This window comes from Heptranchias perlo, unplaced genomic scaffold (genome assembly GCF_035084215.1).
Source record: "Heptranchias perlo isolate sHepPer1 unplaced genomic scaffold, sHepPer1.hap1 HAP1_SCAFFOLD_131, whole genome shotgun sequence".
NCBI classification, from domain to species: domain Eukaryota; kingdom Metazoa; phylum Chordata; class Chondrichthyes; order Hexanchiformes; family Hexanchidae; genus Heptranchias; species Heptranchias perlo.
In genome coordinates this window covers 279,903-301,990 of record NW_027138548.1, presented here as the reverse complement: position 1 = coordinate 301,990, position 22,088 = coordinate 279,903, and the positions used below count along the sequence as shown (strand labels likewise).

The following is a 22,088-nucleotide window of genomic DNA, read 5'->3' as shown; positions in this document are numbered from 1 at the left end:
TATCCCCCAGTGTCTGGATTGAGACAGGAGGAATGTACCCCCCAGTGTCTGGATTGATACAGGAGGAATGTACCCCCCAGTGTCTGGATTGAAACAGAAGGAATGTATCCCCCAGTGTCTGGATTGAGACAGCAGGAATGTATCCCCCAGTGTCTGGATTGAGACAGGAGGAATGTACCCCCCAGTGTCTGGATTGAAACAGGAGGAATGTACCCCCCAGTGTCTGGATTGAAACAGGAGGAATGTATCCCCCAGTGTCTGGATTGATACAGGAGGAATGTCACCCCCAGTGTCTGGTATGATACAGGAGGAATCTGCCCTCCAGTGTCTGGATTGAGACAGGAGGAATGTGCCCCCCAGTGTCTGGATTGATACAGGAGGAATGTCACCCCCAGTGTCTGGTATGATACAGGAGGAATCTGCCCTCCAGTGTCTGGATTGAGACAGGAGGAATGTGCCCCCCAGTGTCTGGAATGATACAGGTGGAATGTTCCCCCCAGTGTCTGGTTTGATCCAGGAGGAATCTGCCCTCCAGTGTCTGGAGTGATGCAGGAGGAATGTATCCCCCAGTGTCTGGATTGAGACAGGAGGAATGTACCCCCCAGTGTCTGGATTGATACAGGAGGAATGTATCCCCCAGTGTCTGGATTGAGACAGGAGGAATGTATCCCCCAGTGTCTGGATTGAGACAGTCGGAATGTACCCCCCAATGTCTGGATTGTGACAGGAGGAATGTACCCCCCAGTGTCTGGTTTGAGACAGCAGGAATGTATCCCCCAGTGTCTGGATTGAGACAGGAGGAATGTACCCCCCAGTGTCTGGATTGATACAGGAGGAATGTACCCCCCAGTGTCTGGATTGATACAGGAGGAATGTACCCCCCAGTGTCTGGATTGATACAGGAGGAATGTATCCCCCACTGTCTGGATTGATACACTAGGAATGTATCCCCCAGTGTCTGGAATGATACGGGAGTAATGTGCCCCCCAGTGTCTGGAATGATGCAGCAGGAATGTATCCCCCAGTGTCTGGATTGATACACGAGGAATGTATCCCCCGGTGTCTGGATTGATACGGGAGAAATGTGCCCCCCAGTGTCTGGAATGATACGGGAGTCATGTACCCCCCAGTGTCTGGATTGATACAGGAGGAATGTACCCCCAGTGTCTGGATTGATACAGGAGGAATGTACCCCCCAGTGTCTGGATTGATACAGGAGGAATGTACCCCCCAGTATCTGGATTGATACGGGAGAAATGTGCCCCCCAGTGTCTGGAATGATACGGGAGTAATGTGCCCCCTAGTGTCTGGAATGATGCGGGAGTAATGTGCCCCCCAGTGTCTGGAATGATGCAGGAGGAATGTATCCCCCAGTGTCTGGATTGATACAGGAGGAATGTACCCACCAGTGTCTGGATTGAGACAGGAGGAATGTACCCACCAGTGTCTGGTTTGAACAGGAGGAATGTATTCCCCAGTGTCTCGTATGATCCAGGAGGAATGTACCCCCCAGTGTCTGGATTGATCCAGGGGGAATGTCTCCCCCGGTGTCTGGATTGAGACAGGAGGAATGTATCCCCTAGTGTCTGGATTGATACAGGAGGAATGTATCCCCCAGTGTCTGGATTGATACAGGAGGAATGTACCCCCTAGTGTCTGGATTGATACAGGAGGAATGTACCCCCCAGTGTCTGGATTGATCCAGGAGGAATGTCCCCCCCAGTGTCTGGATTGATACAGGAGGAATGTACCTCCCAGTGTCTGGATTAACACAGGAGGAATGTACCCCCCAGTGTCTGGATTGATGCTGGAGGAATGTAACCCCCAGTGTCTAGTATGATATCGGAGGAATGTACCCCCCAGTGTCTGGATTGAGACAGGAGGAATGTGCCCCCCAGTGTCTGGATTGATACGGGAGAAATGTGCCCCCCAGTGTCTGGAATGATACGGGAGTAATGTGCCCCCCAGTGTCTGGAATGATATGGGAGTAATGTGCCCCCCAGTGTCTGGAATGATGCAGGAGGAATGTATCCCCCAGTGTCGGGATTGATACAGGAGGAATGTATCCCCCAGTGTCTGGATTTGTACAGGAGGAATGTACCCCCAGTGTCTGGATTGCTGCAGGAGGAATGTAACCCCCAGTGTCTGGATTGAGACAGGAGGAATGTACCCCCCAGTGTCTGGATTGATACACGAGGAATGTACCCCCCAGTGTCTGGAATGATACAGGAGGAATGTACCCCCCAGTGTCTGGTTTGAAGAGGAGGAATGTCTTCCCCAGTGTCTCGTTTGATGTGGGAGGAATGTACCCCCCAGTGTCTGGTTTGAACAGGAGGAATGTACCCCCCAGTGTCTGGTTTGAACAGGAGGAATGTACCCCCCAGTGTCTGGATTGATACAGGAGGAATGTACCCCCCAGTGTCTGGATTGATACAGGAGGAATGTACCCCCCAGTGTCTGGATTGATACAGGAGGAATGTATCCCCCAGTGTCTGGATTGATGCAGGAGGAATGTACCCCCCAGTGTCTGGATTGATGCAGGAGGAATGTATCCCCCAGTGTCTGGATTGATACAGGAGGAACGGACCCCCCAGTGTCTGGATTGATACAGGAGGAATGTACCCCTCAGTGTCTGGATTGAGACAGTAGGAATGTACCCCCCAGTGTCTGGATTGAGACAGGAGGAATGTACCCCCCAGTGTCTGGATTGAGACAGCAGGAATGTATCCCCCAGTGTCTGGATTGAGACAGGAGGAATGTCCCCCCCAGTGTCTGGATTGAAACAGGAGGAATGTACCCCCCAGTGTCTGGATTGAAACAGGAGGAATGTATCCCCCAGTGTCTGGATTGATACAGGAGGAATGTCACCCCCAGTGTCTGGATTGATACAGGAGGAATGTATCCCCCAGTGTCTGGATTGATACAGGAGGAATGTATCCCCCAGTGTCTGGAATGATACAGGAGGAATGTATCCCCCAGTGTCTGGAATGATACAGGAGGAATGTCACCCCCAGTGTCTGGATTGATACAGGAGGAATGTATCCCCCAGTGTCTGGATTGATACAGGAGGAATGTCACCCCCAGTGTCTGGATTGATACAGGAGGAATGTCACCCCCAGTGTCTGGATTGATACAGGAGGAATGTATCCCCCAGTGTCTGGATTGATACAGGAGGAATGTATCCCCCAGTGTCTGGAATGATACAGGAGGAATGTATCCCCCGGTGTCTGGATTGAGACAGGTGGAATGTATCCCCCAGTGTCTGGATTGATACAGGAGGAATGTCCCCCCCAGTGTCTGGATTGACACAGGAGGAATGTACCCCCCAGTGTCTGGATTGAAACAGGAGGAATGTATCCCCCAGTGTCTGGATTGAGACAGGAGGAATGTATCCCCCAGTGTCTGGATTGATACAGGAGGAATGTCACCCCCAGTGTCTGGATTGATACAGGAGGAATGTATCCCCCAGTGTCTGGATTGATACAGGAGGAATGTACCCCCCAGTATCTGGAATGATACAGGAGGAATGTATCCCCCAGTGTCTGGATTGACACAGGAGGAATGTACCCCCCAGTGTCTGGATTGATACAGGAGGAATGTATCCCCCAGTGTCTGGATTGATACAGGAGGAATGTATCCCCCAGTGTCTGGATTGATGCAGGAGGAATGTATCCCCCAGTGTCTGGATTGAGACAGGAGGAATGTATCCCCCAGTGTCTGGATTGAGACAGGAGGAATGTATCCCCCAGTGTCTGGATTGAGACAGGAGGAATGTATCCCCCAGTGTCTGGATTGAGACAGGAGGAATGTATCCCCCAGTGTCTGGATTGAGACAGGAGGAATGTATCCCCCAGTGTCTGGATTGATACAGGAGGAATGTCCCCCCCAGTGTCTGGATTGATACGGGAGGAATGCACCCCCCAGTGTCTGGAATGATACAGGAGGAATGGAACCCCCAGTGTCTAGTATGATATAGGAGGAATGTCCCCCCCAGTGTCTGGATTGATGCAGGAGGAATGTAACCCCCAGTGTCTAGTATGATATAGGAGTAATGTACCCCCCAGTGTCTGGATTGAGACAGGTGGAATGTGCCCCCCAGTGTCTGGATTGAGACGGGAGGAATGTGCCCCCCAGTGTCTGGAATGATACAGGAGGAATGTACCCCCAGTGTCTGGATTGAGACAGGAGGAATGTATCCCCCAGTGTCTGGATTGAGACAGGAGGAATGTATCCCCCAGTGTCTGGATTGAGACAGGAGGAATGTATCCCCCAGTGTCTGGATTGATACAGGAGGAATGTCCCCCCCAGTGTCTGGATTGATACGGGAGGAATGGAACCCCCAGTGTCTAGTATGATATAGGAGGAATGTCCCCCCCAGTGTCTGGATTGATGCAGGAGGAATGTAACCCCCAGTGTCTGGATTGATGCAGGAGGAATGTACCCCCAGTGTCTGGATTGATGCAGGAGGAATGTATCCCCCAGTGTCTGGATTGATACAGGAGGAATGTATCCCCCAGTGTCTGGATTGATACAGGAGGAATGTATCCCCCAGTGTCTGGATTGATACAGGAGGAATGTATCCCCCAGTGTCTGGATTGATACAGGAGGAATGTATCCCCCAGTGTCTGGATTGATGCAGGAGGAATGTATCCCCCAGTGTCTGGATTGAGACAGGAGGAATGTATCCCCCAGTGTCTGGATTGAGACAGGAGGAATGTATCCCCCAGTGTCTGGATTGAGACAGGAGGAATGTATCCCCCAGTGTCTGGATTGAGACAGGAGGAATGTATCCCCCAGTGTCTGGATTGATACAGGAGGAATGTCCCCCCCAGTGTCTGGATTGATACGGGAGGAATGCACCCCCCAGTGTCTGGAATGATACAGGAGGAATGGAACCCCCAGTGTCTAGTATGATATAGGAGGAATGTCCCCCCCAGTGTCTGGATTGATGCAGGAGGAATGTAACCCCCAGTGTCTGGATTGATACAGGAGGAATGTATCCCCCAGTGTCTGGATTGATACAGGAGGAATGTACCCCCAGTGTCTGGATTGATACAGGAGGAATGTATCCCCCAGTGTCTGGATTGATACAGGAGGAATGTATCCCCCAGTGTCTGGATTGATACAGGAGGAATGTATCCCCCAGTGTCTGGATTGATACAGGAGGAATGTATCCCCCAGTGTCTGGATTGATACAGGAGGAATGTACCCCCAGTGTCTGGATTGAGACAGGAGGAATGTATCCCCCAGTGTCTGGATTGTTATAGGAGGAATGTATTCCCCAGTTTCTGGAATGATACAGGAGGAATGTACCTCCCAGTGTCTGGAATGATACAGGAGGATTGTACCCCCCCAGTGTCTGGAATGATACAGGAAGAATGTACCCCCCAGTGTCTGGTTTGAAGAGGAGGAATGTATTCCCCAGTGTCTCGTTTGATATGGGAGGAATGTACCCCCCAGTGTCTGGTTTGAAGAGGAGGAATGTATTCCGCAGTGTCTGGTTTGAACAGGAAGAATGTCCCCCCCAGTGTCTGGATTGATACAGGAGGAATGTATCCCCCAGTGTCTGGATTGATGCAGGAGGAATGTACCCCCCAGTGTCTGGATTGATACGGGAGGAATGTACCCCCCAGTGTCTGGATTGAGACAGGAGGAATGTACCCCCCAGTGTCTGAATTGAGACAGCAGGAATGTATCCCCCAGTGTCTGGATTGAGACAGGAGGAATGTACCCCCCAGTGTCTGGATTGAGACAGGAGGAATGTACCCCCCAGTGTCTGGATTGAGACAGGAGGAATGTACCCCCCAGTGTCTGGATTGAGACTGGAGGAATGTACCCCCCAGTGTCTGGATTGAGACAGGAGGAATGTATCCCCCAGTGTCTGGATTGATACAGGAGGAATGTATCCCCCAGTGTCTGGATTGAGACAGGAGGAATGTATCCCCCAGTGTCTGGATTGAGACAGTCGGAATGTACCCCCCAATGTCTGGATTGTGACAGGAGGAATGTACCCCCCAGTGTCTGGTTTGAGACAGCAGGAATGTATCCCCCAGTGTCTGGATTGAGACAGGAGGAATGTACCCCCCAGTGTCTGGATTGATACAGGAGGAATGTACCCCCCAGTGTCTGGATTGATACAGGAGGAATGTACCCCCCAGTGTCTGGATTGATACAGGAGGAATGTATCCCCCACTGTCTGGATTGATACACTAGGAATGTATCCCCCAGTGTCTGGAATGATACGGGAGTAATGTGCCCCCCAGTGTCTGGAATGATGCAGCAGGAATGTATCCCCCAGTGTCTGGATTGATACACGAGGAATGTATCCCCCGGTGTCTGGATTGATACGGGAGAAATGTGCCCCCCAGTGTCTGGAATGATACGGGAGTCATGTACCCCCCAGTGTCTGGATTGATACAGGAGGAATGTACCCCCAGTGTCTGGATTGATACAGGAGGAATGTACCCCCCAGTGTCTGGATTGATACAGGAGGAATGTACCCCCCAGTATCTGGATTGATACGGGAGAAATGTGCCCCCCAGTGTCTGGAATGATACGGGAGTAATGTGCCCCCTAGTGTCTGGAATGATGCGGGAGTAATGTGCCCCCCAGTGTCTGGAATGATGCAGGAGGAATGTATCCCCCAGTGTCTGGATTGATACAGGAGGAATGTACCCACCAGTGTCTGGATTGAGACAGGAGGAATGTACCCACCAGTGTCTGGTTTGAACAGGAGGAATGTATTCCCCAGTGTCTCGTATGATCCAGGAGGAATGTACCCCCCAGTGTCTGGATTGATCCAGGGGGAATGTCTCCCCCGGTGTCTGGATTGAGACAGGAGGAATGTATCCCCCAGTGTCTGGATTGATACAGGAGGAATGTATCCCCCAGTGTCTGGATTGATACAGGAGGAATGTACCCCCCAGTGTCTGGATTGATACAGGAGGAATGTACCCCCCAGTGTCTGGATTGATACAGGAGGAATGTCCCCCCCAGTGTCTGGATTGATACAGGAGGAATGTACCTCCCAGTGTCTGGATTAACACAGGAGGAATGTACCCCCCAGTGTCTGGATTGATGCTGGAGGAATGTAACCCCCAGTGTCTAGTATGATATCGGAGGAATGTACCCCCCAGTGTCTGGATTGAGACAGGAGGAATGTGCCCCCCAGTGTCTGGATTGATACGGGAGAAATGTGCCCCCCAGTGTCTGGAATGATACGGGAGTAATGTGCCCCCCAGTGTCTGGAATGATATGGGAGTAATGTGCCCCCCAGTGTCTGGAATGATGCAGGAGGAATGTATCCCCCAGTGTCGGGATTGATACAGGAGGAATGTATCCCCCAGTGTCTGGATTTGTACAGGAGGAATGTACCCCCAGTGTCTGGATTGCTGCAGGAGGAATGTAACCCCCAGTGTCTGGATTGAGACAGGAGGAATGTACCCCCCAGTGTCTGGATTGATACACGAGGAATGTACCCCCCAGTGTCTGGAATGATACAGGAGGAATGTACCCCCCAGTGTCTGGTTTGAAGAGGAGGAATGTCTTCCCCAGTGTCTCGTTTGATGTGGGAGGAATGTACCCCCCAGTGTCTGGTTTGAACAGGAGGAATGTACCCCCCAGTGTCTGGTTTGAACAGGAGGAATGTACCCCCCAGTGTCTGGATTGATCCAGGAGGAATGTACCCCCCAGTGTCTGGATTGATACAGGAGGAATGTACCCCCCAGTGTCTGGATTGATACAGGAGGAATGTATCCCCCAGTGTCTGGATTGATGCAGGAGGAATGTACCCCCCAGTGTCTGGATTGATGCAGGAGGAATGTATCCCCCAGTGTCTGGATTGATACAGGAGGAACGGACCCCCCAGTGTCTGGATTGATACAGGAGGAATGTACCCCTCAGTGTCTGGATTGAGACAGTAGGAATGTACCCCCCAGTGTCTGGATTGAGACAGGAGGAATGTACCCCCCAGTGTCTGGATTGAGACAGCAGGAATGTATCCCCCAGTGTCTGGATTGAGACAGGAGGAATGTCCCCCCCAGTGTCTGGATTGAAACAGGAGGAATGTACCCCCCAGTGTCTGGATTGAAACAGGAGGAATGTATCCCCCAGTGTCTGGATTGATACAGGAGGAATGTCACCCCCAGTGTCTGGATTGATACAGGAGGAATGTATCCCCCAGTGTCTGGATTGATACAGGAGGAATGTATCCCCCAGTGTCTGGAATGATACAGGAGGAATGTATCCCCCAGTGTCTGGAATGATACAGGAGGAATGTCACCCCCAGTGTCTGGATTGATACAGGAGGAATGTATCCCCCAGTGTCTGGATTGATACAGGAGGAATGTCACCCCCAGTGTCTGGATTGATACAGGAGGAATGTCACCCCCAGTGTCTGGATTGATACAGGAGGAATGTATCCCCCAGTGTCTGGATTGATACAGGAGGAATGTATCCCCCAGTGTCTGGAATGATACAGGAGGAATGTATCCCCCGGTGTCTGGATTGAGACAGGTGGAATGTATCCCCCAGTGTCTGGATTGATACAGGAGGAATGTCCCCCCCAGTGTCTGGATTGACACAGGAGGAATGTACCCCCCAGTGTCTGGATTGAAACAGGAGGAATGTGTCCCCCAGTGTCTGGATTGAGACAGGAGGAATGTATCCCCCAGTGTCTGGATTGATACAGGAGGAATGTCACCCCCAGTGTCTGGATTGATACAGGAGGAATGTATCCCCCAGTGTCTGGATTGATACAGGAGGAATGTACCCCCCAGTATCTGGAATGATACAGGAGGAATGTATCCCCCAGTGTCTGGATTGACACAGGAGGAATGTACCCCCCAGTGTCTGGATTGATACAGGAGGAATGTATCCCCCAGTGTCTGGATTGATACAGGAGGAATGTATCCCCCAGTGTCTGGATTGATGCAGGAGGAATGTATCCCCCAGTGTCTGGATTGAGACAGGAGGAATGTATCCCCCAGTGTCTGGATTGAGACAGGAGGAATGTATCCCCCAGTGTCTGGATTGAGACAGGAGGAATGTATCCCCCAGTGTCTGGATTGAGACAGGAGGAATGTATCCCCCAGTGTCTGGATTGATACAGGAGGAATGTCCCCCCCCAGTGTCTGGATTGATACGGGAGGAATGCACCCCCCAGTGTCTGGAATGATACAGGAGGAATGGAACCCCCAGTGTCTAGTATGATATAGGAGGAATGTCCCCCCCAGTGTCTGGATTGATGCAGGAGGAATGTAACCCCCAGTGTCTAGTATGATATAGGAGTAATGTACCCCCCAGTGTCTGGATTGAGACAGGTGGAATGTGCCCCCCAGTGTCTGGATTGAGACGGGAGGAATGTGCCCCCCAGTGTCTGGAATGATACAGGAGGAATGTACCCCCAGTGTCTGGATTGAGACAGGAGGAATGTATCCCCCAGTGTCTGGATTGAGACAGGAGGAATGTATCCCCCAGTGTCTGGATTGAGACAGGAGGAATGTATCCCCCAGTGTCTGGATTGATACAGGAGGAATGTCACCCCCAGTGTCTGGATTGATACAGGAGGAATGTATCCCCCAGTGTCTGGATTGATACAGGAGGAATGTACCCCCCAGTGTCTGGATTGATACAGGAGGAATGTATCCCCCAGTGTCTGGAATGATACAGGAGGAATGTATCCCCCGGTGTCTGGATTGAGACAGGTGGAATGTATCCCCCAGTGTCTGGATTGATACAGGAGGAATGTCCCCCCCAGTGTCTGGATTGACACAGGAGGAATGTACCCCCCAGTGTCTGGATTGAAACAGGAGGAATGTATCCCCCAGTGTCTGGATTGAGACAGGAGGAATGTATCCCCCAGTGTCTGGATTGATACAGGAGGAATGTCACCCCCAGTGTCTGGATTGATACAGGAGGAATGTATCCCCCAGTGTCTGGATTGATACAGGAGGAATGTACCCCCCAGTATCTGGAATGATACAGGAGGAATGTATCCCCCAGTGTCTGGATTGACACAGGAGGAATGTACCCCCCAGTGTCTGGATTGATACAGGAGGAATGTATCCCCCAGTGTCTGGATTGATACAGGAGGAATGTATCCCCCAGTGTCTGGATTGATGCAGGAGGAATGTATCCCCCAGTGTCTGGATTGAGACAGGAGGAATGTATCCCCCAGTGTCTGGATTGAGACAGGAGGAATGTATCCCCCAGTGTCTGGATTGAGACAGGAGGAATGTATCCCCCAGTGTCTGGATTGAGACAGGAGGAATGTATCCCCCAGTGTCTGGATTGATACAGGAGGAATGTCCCCCCCCAGTGTCTGGATTGATACGGGAGGAATGCACCCCCCAGTGTCTGGAATGATACAGGAGGAATGGAACCCCCAGTGTCTAGTATGATATAGGAGGAATGTCCCCCCCAGTGTCTGGATTGATGCAGGAGGAATGTAACCCCCAGTGTCTAGTATGATATAGGAGTAATGTACCCCCCAGTGTCTGGATTGAGACAGGTGGAATGTGCCCCCCAGTGTCTGGATTGAGACGGGAGGAATGTGCCCCCCAGTGTCTGGAATGATACAGGAGGAATGTACCCCCAGTGTCTGGATTGAGACAGGAGGAATGTATCCCCCAGTGTCTGGATTGAGACAGGAGGAATGTATCCCCCAGTGTCTGGATTGAGACAGGAGGAATGTATCCCCCAGTGTCTGGATTGATACAGGAGGAATGTATCCCCCAGTGTCTGGATTGATACAGGAGGAATGTCCCCCCCAGTGTCTGGATTGATACGGGAGGAATGGAACCCCCAGTGTCTAGTATGATATAGGAGGAATGTCCCCCCCAGTGTCTGGATTGATGCAGGAGGAATGTAACCCCCAGTGTCTAGTATGATATAGGAGTAATGTACCCCCCAGTGTCTGGATTGAGACAGGTGGAATGTGCCCCCCAGTGTCTGGATTGATGCAGGAGGAATGTACCCCCAGTGTCTGGATTGATGCAGGAGGAATGTATCCCCCAGTGTCTGGATTGATACAGGAGGAATGTATCCCCCAGTGTCTGGATTGATACAGGAGGAATGTATCCCCCAGTGTCTGGATTGATACAGGAGGAATGTATCCCCCAGTGTCTGGATTGATGCAGGAGGAATGTATCCCCCAGTGTCTGGATTGAGACAGGAGGAATGTATCCCCCAGTGTCTGGATTGAGACAGGAGGAATGTATCCCCCAGTGTCTGGATTGAGACAGGAGGAATGTATCCCCCAGTGTCTGGATTGAGACAGGAGGAATGTATCCCCCAGTGTCTGGATTGATACAGGAGGAATGTCCCCCCCAGTGTCTGGATTGATACGGGAGGAATGCACCCCCCAGTGTCTGGAATGATACAGGAGGAATGGAACCCCCAGTGTCTAGTATGATATAGGAGGAATGTCCCCCCCAGTGTCTGGATTGATGCAGGAGGAATGTAACCCCCAGTGTCTGGATTGATACAGGAGGAATGTATCCCCCAGTGTCTGGATTGATACAGGAGGAATGTACCCCCAGTGTCTGGATTGATACAGGAGGAATGTATCCCCCAGTGTCTGGATTGATACAGGAGGAATGTATCCCCCAGTGTCTGGATTGATACAGGAGGAATGTACCCCCAGTGTCTGGATTGAGACAGGAGGAATGTATCCCCCAGTGTCTGGATTGTTATAGGAGGAATGTATTCCCCAGTTTCTGGAATGATACAGGAGGAATGTACCTCCCAGTGTCTGGAATGATACAGGAGGATTGTACCCCCCCAGTGTCTGGAATGATACAGGAAGAATGTACCCCCCAGTGTCTGGTTTGAAGAGGAGGAATGTATTCCCCAGTGTCTCGTTTGATATGGGAGGAATGTACCCCCCAGTGTCTGGTTTGAAGAGGAGGAATGTATTCCCCAGTGTCTGGTTTGAACAGGAAGAATGTCCCCCCCAGTGTCTGGATTGATACAGGAGGAATGTATCCCCCAGTGTCTGGATTGATGCAGGAGGAATGTACCCCCCAGTGTCTGGATTGATACGGGAGGAATGTACCCCCCAGTGTCTGGATTGAGACAGGAGGAATGTACCCCCCAGTGTCTGAATTGAGACAGCAGGAATGTATCCCCCAGTGTCTGGATTGAGACAGGAGGAATGTACCCCCCAGTGTCTGGATTGAGACAGGAGGAATGTACCCCCCAGTGTCTGGATTGAGACAGGAGGAATGTACCCCCCAGTGTCTGGATTGAGACAGGAGGAATGTACCCCCCAGTGTCTGGATTGAGACAGGAGGAATGTACCCCCCAGTGTCTGGATTGATACAGGAGGAATGTATCCCCCAGTGTCTGGATTGATACGGGAGGAATGTACCCCCCAGTGTCTGGATTGATACGGGAGGAATGTACCCCCCAGTGTCTGGATTGAGACAGGAGGAATGTACCCCCCAGTGTCTGGATTGAGACAGCAGGAATGTATCCCCCAGTGTCTGGATTGATACAGGAGGAATGCATGCTCCAGTGTCTGGATTGATGCAGGAGGAATGTACCCCCAGTGTCTGGATTGATACAGGAGGAATGTATCCCCCAGTGTCTGGATTGAGACAGGAGGAATGTGCCCCCCAGTGTCTGGATTGATACGGGAGAAATGTGCCTCCCAGTGTCTGGAATGATACGGGAGTAATGTACCCCCCAGTGTCTGGATTGATACAGGAGGAATGTACCCCCCAGTGTTTGGATTGATACACGAGGAATGTACCCCCCAGTGTCTGGTTTGAAGAGGAGGAATGTATTCCCCTGTGTCTCATATGATGTAGGAGGAATGTACCCCCCAGTGTCTGGTTTGAACAGGAGGAATGTATTCCCCTGTGTCTCATATGATGTAGGAGGAATGTACCCCCCAGTGTCTGGAATGATGCAGGAGGAATGTGTCCCCCAGTGTCTGGATTGATCCAGGAGGAATGTACCCCCCAGTGTCTGGATTGAGACAGGAGGAATGTACCCCCCAGTGTCTGGATTGATACAGGAGGAATGTATCCCCCAGTGTCTGGATTGAGACAGGAGGAATGTATCCCCCAGTGTCTGGATTGATACAGGAGAAATGACCCCCCCCAGTGTCTGGATTGATCCAGGAGGAATGTACCCCCCAGTGTCTGGATTGATACAGGAGGAATGTACCCCCCAGTGTCTGGACTGATACAGGAGGAATGTACCCCCCAGTGTCTGGATTGATGCAGGAGGAATGTATCCCCCAGTGTCTGGATTGAGACAGGAGGAATGTACCCCCCAGTGTCTGGATTGATACAGGAGGAATGTATCCCCCAGTGTCTGGATTGATACGGGAGGAATTATACAGGAGGAATGTACCCCCAGTGTCTGGATTGATACAGGAGGAATGTATCCCCCAGTGTCTGGATTGATACAGGAGGGATGTATCCCCCAGTGTTTGGATTGATCCAGGAGGAATGTATCCCCCAGTGTCTGGATTGATACAGGAGGAATGTACCCCCCAGTGTCTGGATTGATACAGGAGTAATGTATCCCCCAATGTCTGGATTGAGACAGGAGGAATGTATCCCCCAGTGTCTGGATTGATACAGGAGAAATGTCCCCCCCCAGTGTCTGGATTGATCCAGGAGGAATGTACCCCCCAGTGTCTGGATTGATACAGGAGGAATGTACCCCCCAGTGTCTGGATTGATACAGGAGGAATGTACCCCCCAGTGTCTGGATTGATACAGGAGGAATGTATCCCCCAGTGTCTGGATTGAGACAGGAGGAATGTACCCCCCAGTGTCTGGATTGATACAGGAGGAATGTATCCCCCAGTGTCTGGATTGATGCAGGAGGAATGTATCCCCCAGTGTCTGGGATGATGCAGGAGGAATGTATCCCCCAGTGTCTGGATTGATACAGGAGGAATGTATCCCCCAGTGTCTGGATTGATACAGGAGGAATGTATCCCCCAGTGTCTGGGATGATGCAGGAGGAATGTACCCCCCAGTGTCTGGATTGATACAGGAGGAATGTACCCCCCAGTGTCTGGATTGATACAGGAGTAATGTACCCCCCAGTATCCGGAATGATAAAGGGGGAATGTACCCCCCAGTGTCTGGAATGATACAGGACGAATGTACCCCTCAGTGTCTGGAATGATACTGGCGGAATGTACCCCTCAGTGTCTGGAATGATACAGGAGGAATGTATCCCCCAGTGTCTGGAATGATACAGGAGGAATGTATCCCCCAGTGTCTGGATTGATGCAGGAGAATGTACCCCCCAGTGTCTGGATTGATGCACGAGGAATGTACCCCCCAGTGTCTGGTTTGAACAGGAGGAATGTATTCCCCAGTGTCTCGTATGATATAGGAGGAATGTACCCCCCAGTGTCTGGAATGATACAGGAGGAATGTGCCCCCCAGTGTCTGGAATGATACGGGAGGAATGTGCCCCCCAGTGTCTGGAATGATACGGGAGTAATGTGCCCCCCAGTGTCTGGAATGATACGGGATGAATGTATTCCCCCAGTTTCTGGAATGATACAGGATGAATGTACCCCCCAGTGTCTGGAATGATACAGGAGTAATGTACCCCCCAGTGTCTGGATTGATACAGGAGGAATGTGCCCCCAGTGTCTGGATTGATGCAGGAGGAATGTACCCCCCAGTGTCTGGATTGATATGGGAGGAATGTACCCCCCAGTGTCTGGATTGATACAGGAGGAATGTATCCCCCAGTGTCTGGATTGATACAGGAGGAATGTATCCCCCAGTGTCTGGATTGATACAGGTGGAATGTATCCCCCAGTGTCTGGATTGATACAGGAGGAATGTACCCCCCAGTGTCTGGATTGATACAGGAGGAATGTATCCCCCGGTGTCTGGATTGATACAGGAGGAATGTATCCCCTGGTGTCTGGATTGAGACAGGAGGAATGTACCCCCCATTGTCTGGATTGATACAGGAGGAATGTAACCCCCAGTGTCTAGTATGATATAGGAGGAATGTACCCCCCAGTGTCTGGATTGAGACAGGAGGAATGTATCCCCCAGTGTCTGGATTGATACAGGAGGAATGTATCCCCCAGTGTCTGGATTGAAAGAGGAGGAATGTATCCCCCAGTGTCTGGATTGAAAGAGGAGGAATGTGTCCCCCAGTGTCTGGATTGAAAGAGGAGGAATGTATCCCCCAGTGTCTGGATTGAAAGAGGAGGAATGTATCCCCCAGTGTCTGGATTGAAAGAGGAGGAATGTATCCCCCAGTGTCTGGATTGAAAGAGGAGGAATGTATCCCCCAGTGTCTGGATTGATACAGGCGGAATGTATCCCCCAGTGTCTGGATTGATACAGGAGGAATGTATCCCCCAGTGTCTGGATTGATCCAGGAGGAATGTATCCCCCAGTGTCTGGATTGATCCAGGAGGAATGTGCCCCCCAGTGTCTGAATTGATACGGGAGAAATGTGCCCCCCAGTGTCTGGAATGTTACGGGAGTAATGTGACCCCCAGTGTCTGGAATGATGCAGGAGGAATGTATCCCCCAGTGTCTGGATTGATCCAGGAGGAATGTACCCCCCAGTGTCTGGATTGATACAGGAGGAATGTACCCCCCAGTGTCTGGATTGATACAGGAGGCATGTGCCTCCCAGTGTCTGGATTGATACAGGAGGAATGTCCCCCCCAGTGTCTGGATTGAGACAGGAGGAATGTGTCCCCCCCAGTGTCTGGATTGATACAGGAGGAATGTACCCCCCAGTGTCTGGATTGATACAGGAGGAATGTATCCCCCAGTGTCTGGAATGATACTGGAGCAATGTACCCCCCAGTGTCTGGAATGATACGGGAGGAATGTATTCCCCAGTGTCTGGAATGATACAGGAGGAATGTATTCCCCAGTGTCTGGATTGATACAGGAGGAATGTATCCCCCAGTGTCTGGATTGATACAGGAGGAATGTATCCCCCAGTGTCTGGATTGAAAGAGAGGAATGTATCCCCCAGTGTCTGGATTGAAAGAGGAGGAATGTATCCCCCAGTGTCTGGATTGATACAGGAGGAATGTATCCCCCAGTGTCTGGATTGATACAGGAGGAATGTATCCCCCAGTGTTTGGATTGATCCAGGAGGAATGTATCCCCCAGTGTCTGGATTGATACAGGAGGAATGTACCCCCCAGTGTCTGGATTGATACAGGAGGAATGTATCCCCCAGTGTCTGGATTGAGACAGGAGGAATGTATCCCCCAGTGTCTGGATTGATACAGGAGAAATGTCCCCCCCCAGTGTCTGGATTGATCCAGGAGGAATGTACCCCCCAGTGTCTGGATTGATACAGGAGGAATGTACCCCCCAGTGTCTGGATTGATACAGGAGGAATGTACCCCCCAGTGTCTGGATTGATCCAGGAGGAATGTACCCCCCAGTGTCTGGATTGATACAGGAGGAATGTACCCCCCAGTGTCTGGATTGATACAGGAGGAATGTATCCCCCAGTGTCTGGATTGATACAGGAGGAATGTATCCCCCAGTGTCTGGATTGATACAGGTGGAATGTATCCCCCAGTGTCTGGATTGATGCAGGAGGAATGTATCCCCCAGTGTCTGGATTGATACAGGAGGAATGTACCCCCCAGTGTCTGGATTGATACAGGAGGAATGTACCCCCCAGTGTCTGGATTGATACAGGAGGAATGTATCCCCCAGTGTCTGGATTGATACAGGAGGAATGTATCCCCCAGTGTCTGGATTGATACTGGAGGAATGTATCCCCCAGTGTCTGGATTGATACAGGAGGAATGTTCCCCCCAGTGTCTGGATTGAGACAGTCGGAATGTACCCCCCAGTGTCTGGATTGAGACAGGAGGAATGTACCCCCCAGTGTCTGGATTGAGACAGGAGGAATGTACCCCCCAGTGTTTGGATTGATCCAGGAGGAATGTACCCCCCAGTGTCTGGATTGATACAGGAGGAATGTACCCCCCAGTGCCTGGAATGATACAGGAGGAATGTACCCCCCAGTGTTTGGATTGATACACGAGGAATGTACCCCCCAGTGTCTGGATTGAGACAGGAGGAATGTATCCCCCAGTGTCTGGATTGATACACGAGGAATGTATCCCCCGGTGTCTGGATTGATACACGAGGAATGTGTCCCCCAGTGTCTGGATTGATACACGAGGAATGTGCTCCCCAGTGTCTGGATTGATACAGGAGGAATGTATCCCCCAGTGTCTGGATTGAGACAGGAGGAATGTATCCCCCAGTGTCTGGATTGAGACAGGAGGAATGTATCCCCCAGTGTCTGGATTGAGACAGGAGGAATGTATCCCCCAGTGTCTGGATTGAGACAGGAGGAATGTGTTCCCCGTTGTCTGGATTGAGACAGGTGGAATCTCATCCCTCGTGGGGTTGGTCGTGAGATTAATATGTTTGAATGTGTGATGGAAGCCTGAATGATGGATTTTTGCCTGTTCGCTAGCAGCTACTGCCATGGCAAGTGATGCATTGTCGGTGATCTGTGTCAGGGTGTTTGTGATAGAGGTGATAAACTCTAATGAAATGGAAGGTTTTTTGTGAATGTAATAAATATTACCTGGCTGACTAACCTGCTCCCTGTGTTGACAGGTCCCATGACAAAGGAAAAGTTTCGTCGGAAGTCAAGTTCTACCTCACCGTCTACGGCAGCATTGCCACAGTGAACACTATCATCACCGCTGCACGAGCATTTCTCTTTGCCTTTGGCGCAATTTGTGCCGCAGTGACTCTTCACAACAAACTTCTGCATCGGGTGCTCAAGGTCAGCGGCTCATCCTTCTGTCCCAGGGTTCTTGATCTTTCAAAATTTTATGTTTCGATGTGTTCATATCTGTCTATCCTTCCACTGCATTGTGCAAGAGTGGGACCAGCAATCATCCCATGGGTGAATCCCATTCCCTTCAATCCTTGAACTGCGGGGGTGGTTTGCGGAGGCTTGGGATCCAATGAGCGCTGTCTCCTGGCGGGAGAGTCTTTGGCTTACCCAGCTGTTTGGTTCCAGGAAGCCTGGGATGAGGCCAAGCACTGACCCTTTCAGTTGCAGGCATCAGGATAGATGGACAATGAAACAGAAGAGAATCAAATAGATATAATAAAAAGGGAAACTGACACACATACCCCATAGAAATAAAATGTAAAACAATACCCAAGTGGGGTTCATGGGACAGTGCAGTGAATTGCAGGTTGGAACCCTGCTCGGTGTTGAGTTGTTTAACTCAGCTGCAGCGGAAAAGCCAGGATTCCTGTTTCTGATTGCTATCGTGGCTCCCTTCTAGAAAGTAGACTGTATGTGTAGATGTGGGCGGTTTGGGAGACGGCTGCAATACACTTCATGATCGAACAGCCAGCCCAACTCACTGTTTGAGAAATAAGGGAAGGAAATTGGGGGAAAAATTGATAGTCTTCATTGTTTGTCATTCTATTTTTAGGCAACAATGATGTTCTTCGACACGACACCCACTGGACGCATTGTGAACCGTTTCTCATCCGATCTGTACAGTGTGGACGACACGCTGCCCTTTATCCTCAATATATTCCTGGCGGCTATGTACGGCCTGCTGGGTACGCTGCTGATGATCAGCTACAGTCTGCCATGGATCATGCTGGTTCTGGTGCCGTTGGCTATTCTCTACTACTACATGCAGCGCTACTACCGCTTCACTTCAAGGGAGCTCAAGCGCCTCACTGCTATCACGTTCTCACCAATCTATACGCAGTTCTCCGAGACACTGACTGGCCTCACCACCATCAGGGCATCACGAGCAGTTCCTCGGTGAGCAGTTTGTGAAACCGTGTCACAGATGTGACAGAATTTTCCTAGAAAGCCCTCACTCAAGTGCTATTTCCAAAAAAATGTGTCCATTGGCATTTATTTTTAATATCTAGAAGTCAAAATAATTTTCCTTCCCAGCCCGCATGAAGGTGCTGAGTCTCGCTGGTATACATGTTCCACCTCACTCCCATGGCTACTCTTTATGTGTGAGTGTCTGGTTTAGAAGGGCAGGGGTGGAACAGATCACTCAGCTTCCCTTTGGCATGATAAGTCCAGAGAGGGAGGGTACCAGCCGTTGGAAACACAACTTCCATTTATTATATACAGTGCATTTAATGAATAAAACACCCCAGTGTACTTCATTAAATAGTGGTAAGAGCAATGGAAATGCTGAGCCAAAGGTTAGAATATCGGAGGTTTTAGGCTTGTGAGAAAAGATGGAATTGAGAAGGGGAGGGGTTCTCAGGAAGGAGTTCCAGAGAGCAGGGGCAAGGTGGCTGAAAGCTGAGCCACCAATGGTGGGAGGGTGGGATGCACAGGAAGCCTGAGTCCGATGAGCAAAGAGTGGGCCACAGAAGGTAGCATAGAGGAGGTTCCAGAAAACAGGCTGTAGAGAGACATGAAAACAAGAATCTTAAATTTAATGTGTTGGTAGACAAGGAGCCAGTGGAGACCTAAAGGGATGGGGTGATTAACCAACAGGGCTTTGTATGCAAAGGGCAGAAGCAGCTGCATTTTGGGCAAGTTAGAGTTTCTGGAGCATGAATGAATGAAGGGAGGCTGACGAGGAGCGTATTGGAGCGATGGAGTCTGCTGGTGGCGGAGGTGAAGCACTTTCCTCAGACAGTAAGACCTTCTGATCAGAGCTGCAATTTGTGTGCGTTTCTGTCACGGCACCAAGACATTCGGTTTGGCCACTCTTCCTGTCTGAGTGCAGCTGTGGGGGTGGTGGGAAGACTCCTGGGAACCACCATGAAACACACAATGAATGTTAAGCCTCTGTTGTGGCTTTGGAAATTGTGAGCTGCTGTGATTAGATGAGCTGTTGTTAGAAGGCTTAATATTTATTTCAAGCATTTTCTTTTTTACTTTTTCATGAATTTTGGATTAAACAAAATGATTTTAGTTCTGAGGAATGGAACATTTTGCATGTTGGGAATTCACTGTCCCATCAAACACTCCCAGGGCAGGTCAGCACAGAGTCAAGCTCCCTCTAGACTAGAGGTGTCAAATGTAAGGCCTGCCAGCCAGATCCGGCCCACGGAACAATGTAATACGGTGTCCTGTGCTCAGGTTTCCCGATTCTCCTCGAATGGGACATGAATTTCTCGGGCACTGCTTGTAACAGCTTGGAAGACCATTTGCAATATAAATTCAGCAATGTTTCCCCGCCCCCCCCCCCCCCCCCCCCCCCCGCCACCATTCGCTCTGTGACGTCACCCCACTGCCAGCACAGAGAGCCATCACTCACCTCGGTGTGGCCAGAAAGTTCACCGGTTGGTGGAGGGGAGCGCGAGAGACGGAGAGGTGTGGGGTTGGGTTGGAGTAGAACAGGGTTACCAGAGACGAAGGGGCAGGAAATTGGGGGTTGGGAGATTGAGACTTTGGGCAAGGGTGGGTAGTTGGCGACCGGGTCTGGGGGATCGGGAAATTGGGACGGGGTGGGGGTGGGTGGTGATGGGTCGGGAGCTTGGGGTTCAGGATAGGGAGGGTGAATTTGACATTGGACTGGGGGTCGGGGAGAGGGGGACTGGGGGACAGGGACTGGGGTGCTGGGAGAGGGGGACGGGTCAGGGTGACGGGGACTTGGGGAGTTAAGGAATGGGGGCTCGGGGAGCAAGGGAGTGGCAAATTGAGGTTGGGAGATGGCTTGGGGGTCAGAGGCTGGGGGCTTGGGCAGGGGGAGAGAGGGAAACTGGGGACTGAATGAGGGGTGGTGTTGGGGCTTGGGCTGGGGAGAAAGAGGACTGGGGATTGGGCGAGATGGGGGGGTGGACTGGGGAATGGCATGGTATGGGTCCCTGTATTTCCTGCGGAGCTGGGAACTTGGCCAACCATCTCTTCCGCAGCCTCCCTTTAAGGGAGGTTCCTTTTAGGATCGCTGTTTAGGCCGCTGCAGAACTGGAAAAACTAGTTGGAGCTTGCACAGTGCATGCTCCACCAAGATTTTGAAACAGGTTCAGGGCCCTTTTGTGCTTATTTAAACTGATCCAAACTGATTTTAGGTGGCTGTCCGGGACACCTAAAAACAGTGAAGACCAATATGGCCATGTTATCAACGCAGATTAGGTGCTCCCAGAAATTGGTAAACATTGAGTTCGCATTATGCCCAAATAACAGGCAAAACACATACCAATTCCCACCCCTGTGTGCCCAAATAACTTTTGCTGAATGAGCCCACGCAGAGTGCCAGGATGTTGAATCAGGCCCACCCTGTAAGTTGAGTTTGACACCCCTGGTCCACAATGTCCCATCAAACACTCCCAGGTGTTGGGCAGTGCAGGCTCGATCCAGAGTTCGATTCAGATCTTTATCCTGGAGGTCTCCTTCAATATTTAACCCATCCCTCCAACTTTGTTGCCAGAATGCTCTCAGTATGAGGCCCCTAGTTGACTTCATTTTGATCGATTTTATTCCTTTACAATGTATGTTTTTTGCTAATTTTGCTCTTGGTGCTGTGCTCAGGTTTGAGGAGGAGAACGGTCATCGCCTTGAGCTGAACCAGCGCTGTCTTTTCACCAGCAATGCCGCAGTGCAGTGGCTCGACATCAGGCTGCAGATGATTGGTGTTACCGTGGTGACCTCCATTGCTGTTATTGCTGTCATTGAGCACGCCATGAAACGTGGGAATCCTGGTAAGTTGGAATATTATAATCCCTCAACTCTTGGAGATATACGGCGGATTAACCTTCACGCTTGAAAGCCCCAGTGCCTGACTGTATCCCCACTGCACCTCGTCTCCTGAGCTGCAGAACACCACTGTCTGACTGTACCCCACACTCCACTCCTCCCACTGAGCTACAGAACACCACAGTCTGACTGTATCCCCACTGCACCTCGTCTCCTGAGCTGCAGAACACCACTGTCTGACTGTACCCCACACTCCACTCCTCCCACTGAGCTCCAGAACACCACAGTCTGACTGAACCCCACACTCCACTCCTCCCACTGAGCTACAGAACACCACAGTCTGACTGAACCCCACACTCCACTCCCCCCACTGAGCTACAGAACACCACAGTCTGACTGAACCCCACACTCCACTCCCCCCACTGAGCTACAGAACACCA

At 51.0% G+C, this 22,088-nt stretch overlaps 1 protein-coding gene across 1 annotated transcript in view; it reads left to right on the top strand.

Annotated features, from left to right (window-relative positions):
* Window positions 1–22,088, top strand: part of abcc10 (ATP-binding cassette, sub-family C (CFTR/MRP), member 10) — a 403,237-nt gene that overhangs the window by 161,345 nt on the left and 219,804 nt on the right. Inside the window, exons 14-16 of the mRNA XM_067977164.1 lie at window positions 17,616–17,787; window positions 18,455–18,798; window positions 21,484–21,653. Coding sequence (XP_067833265.1) covers window positions 17,616–17,787; window positions 18,455–18,798; window positions 21,484–21,653 — 686 coding nt within the window. The remainder of the gene's footprint in view (window positions 1–17,615; window positions 17,788–18,454; window positions 18,799–21,483; window positions 21,654–22,088) is intronic.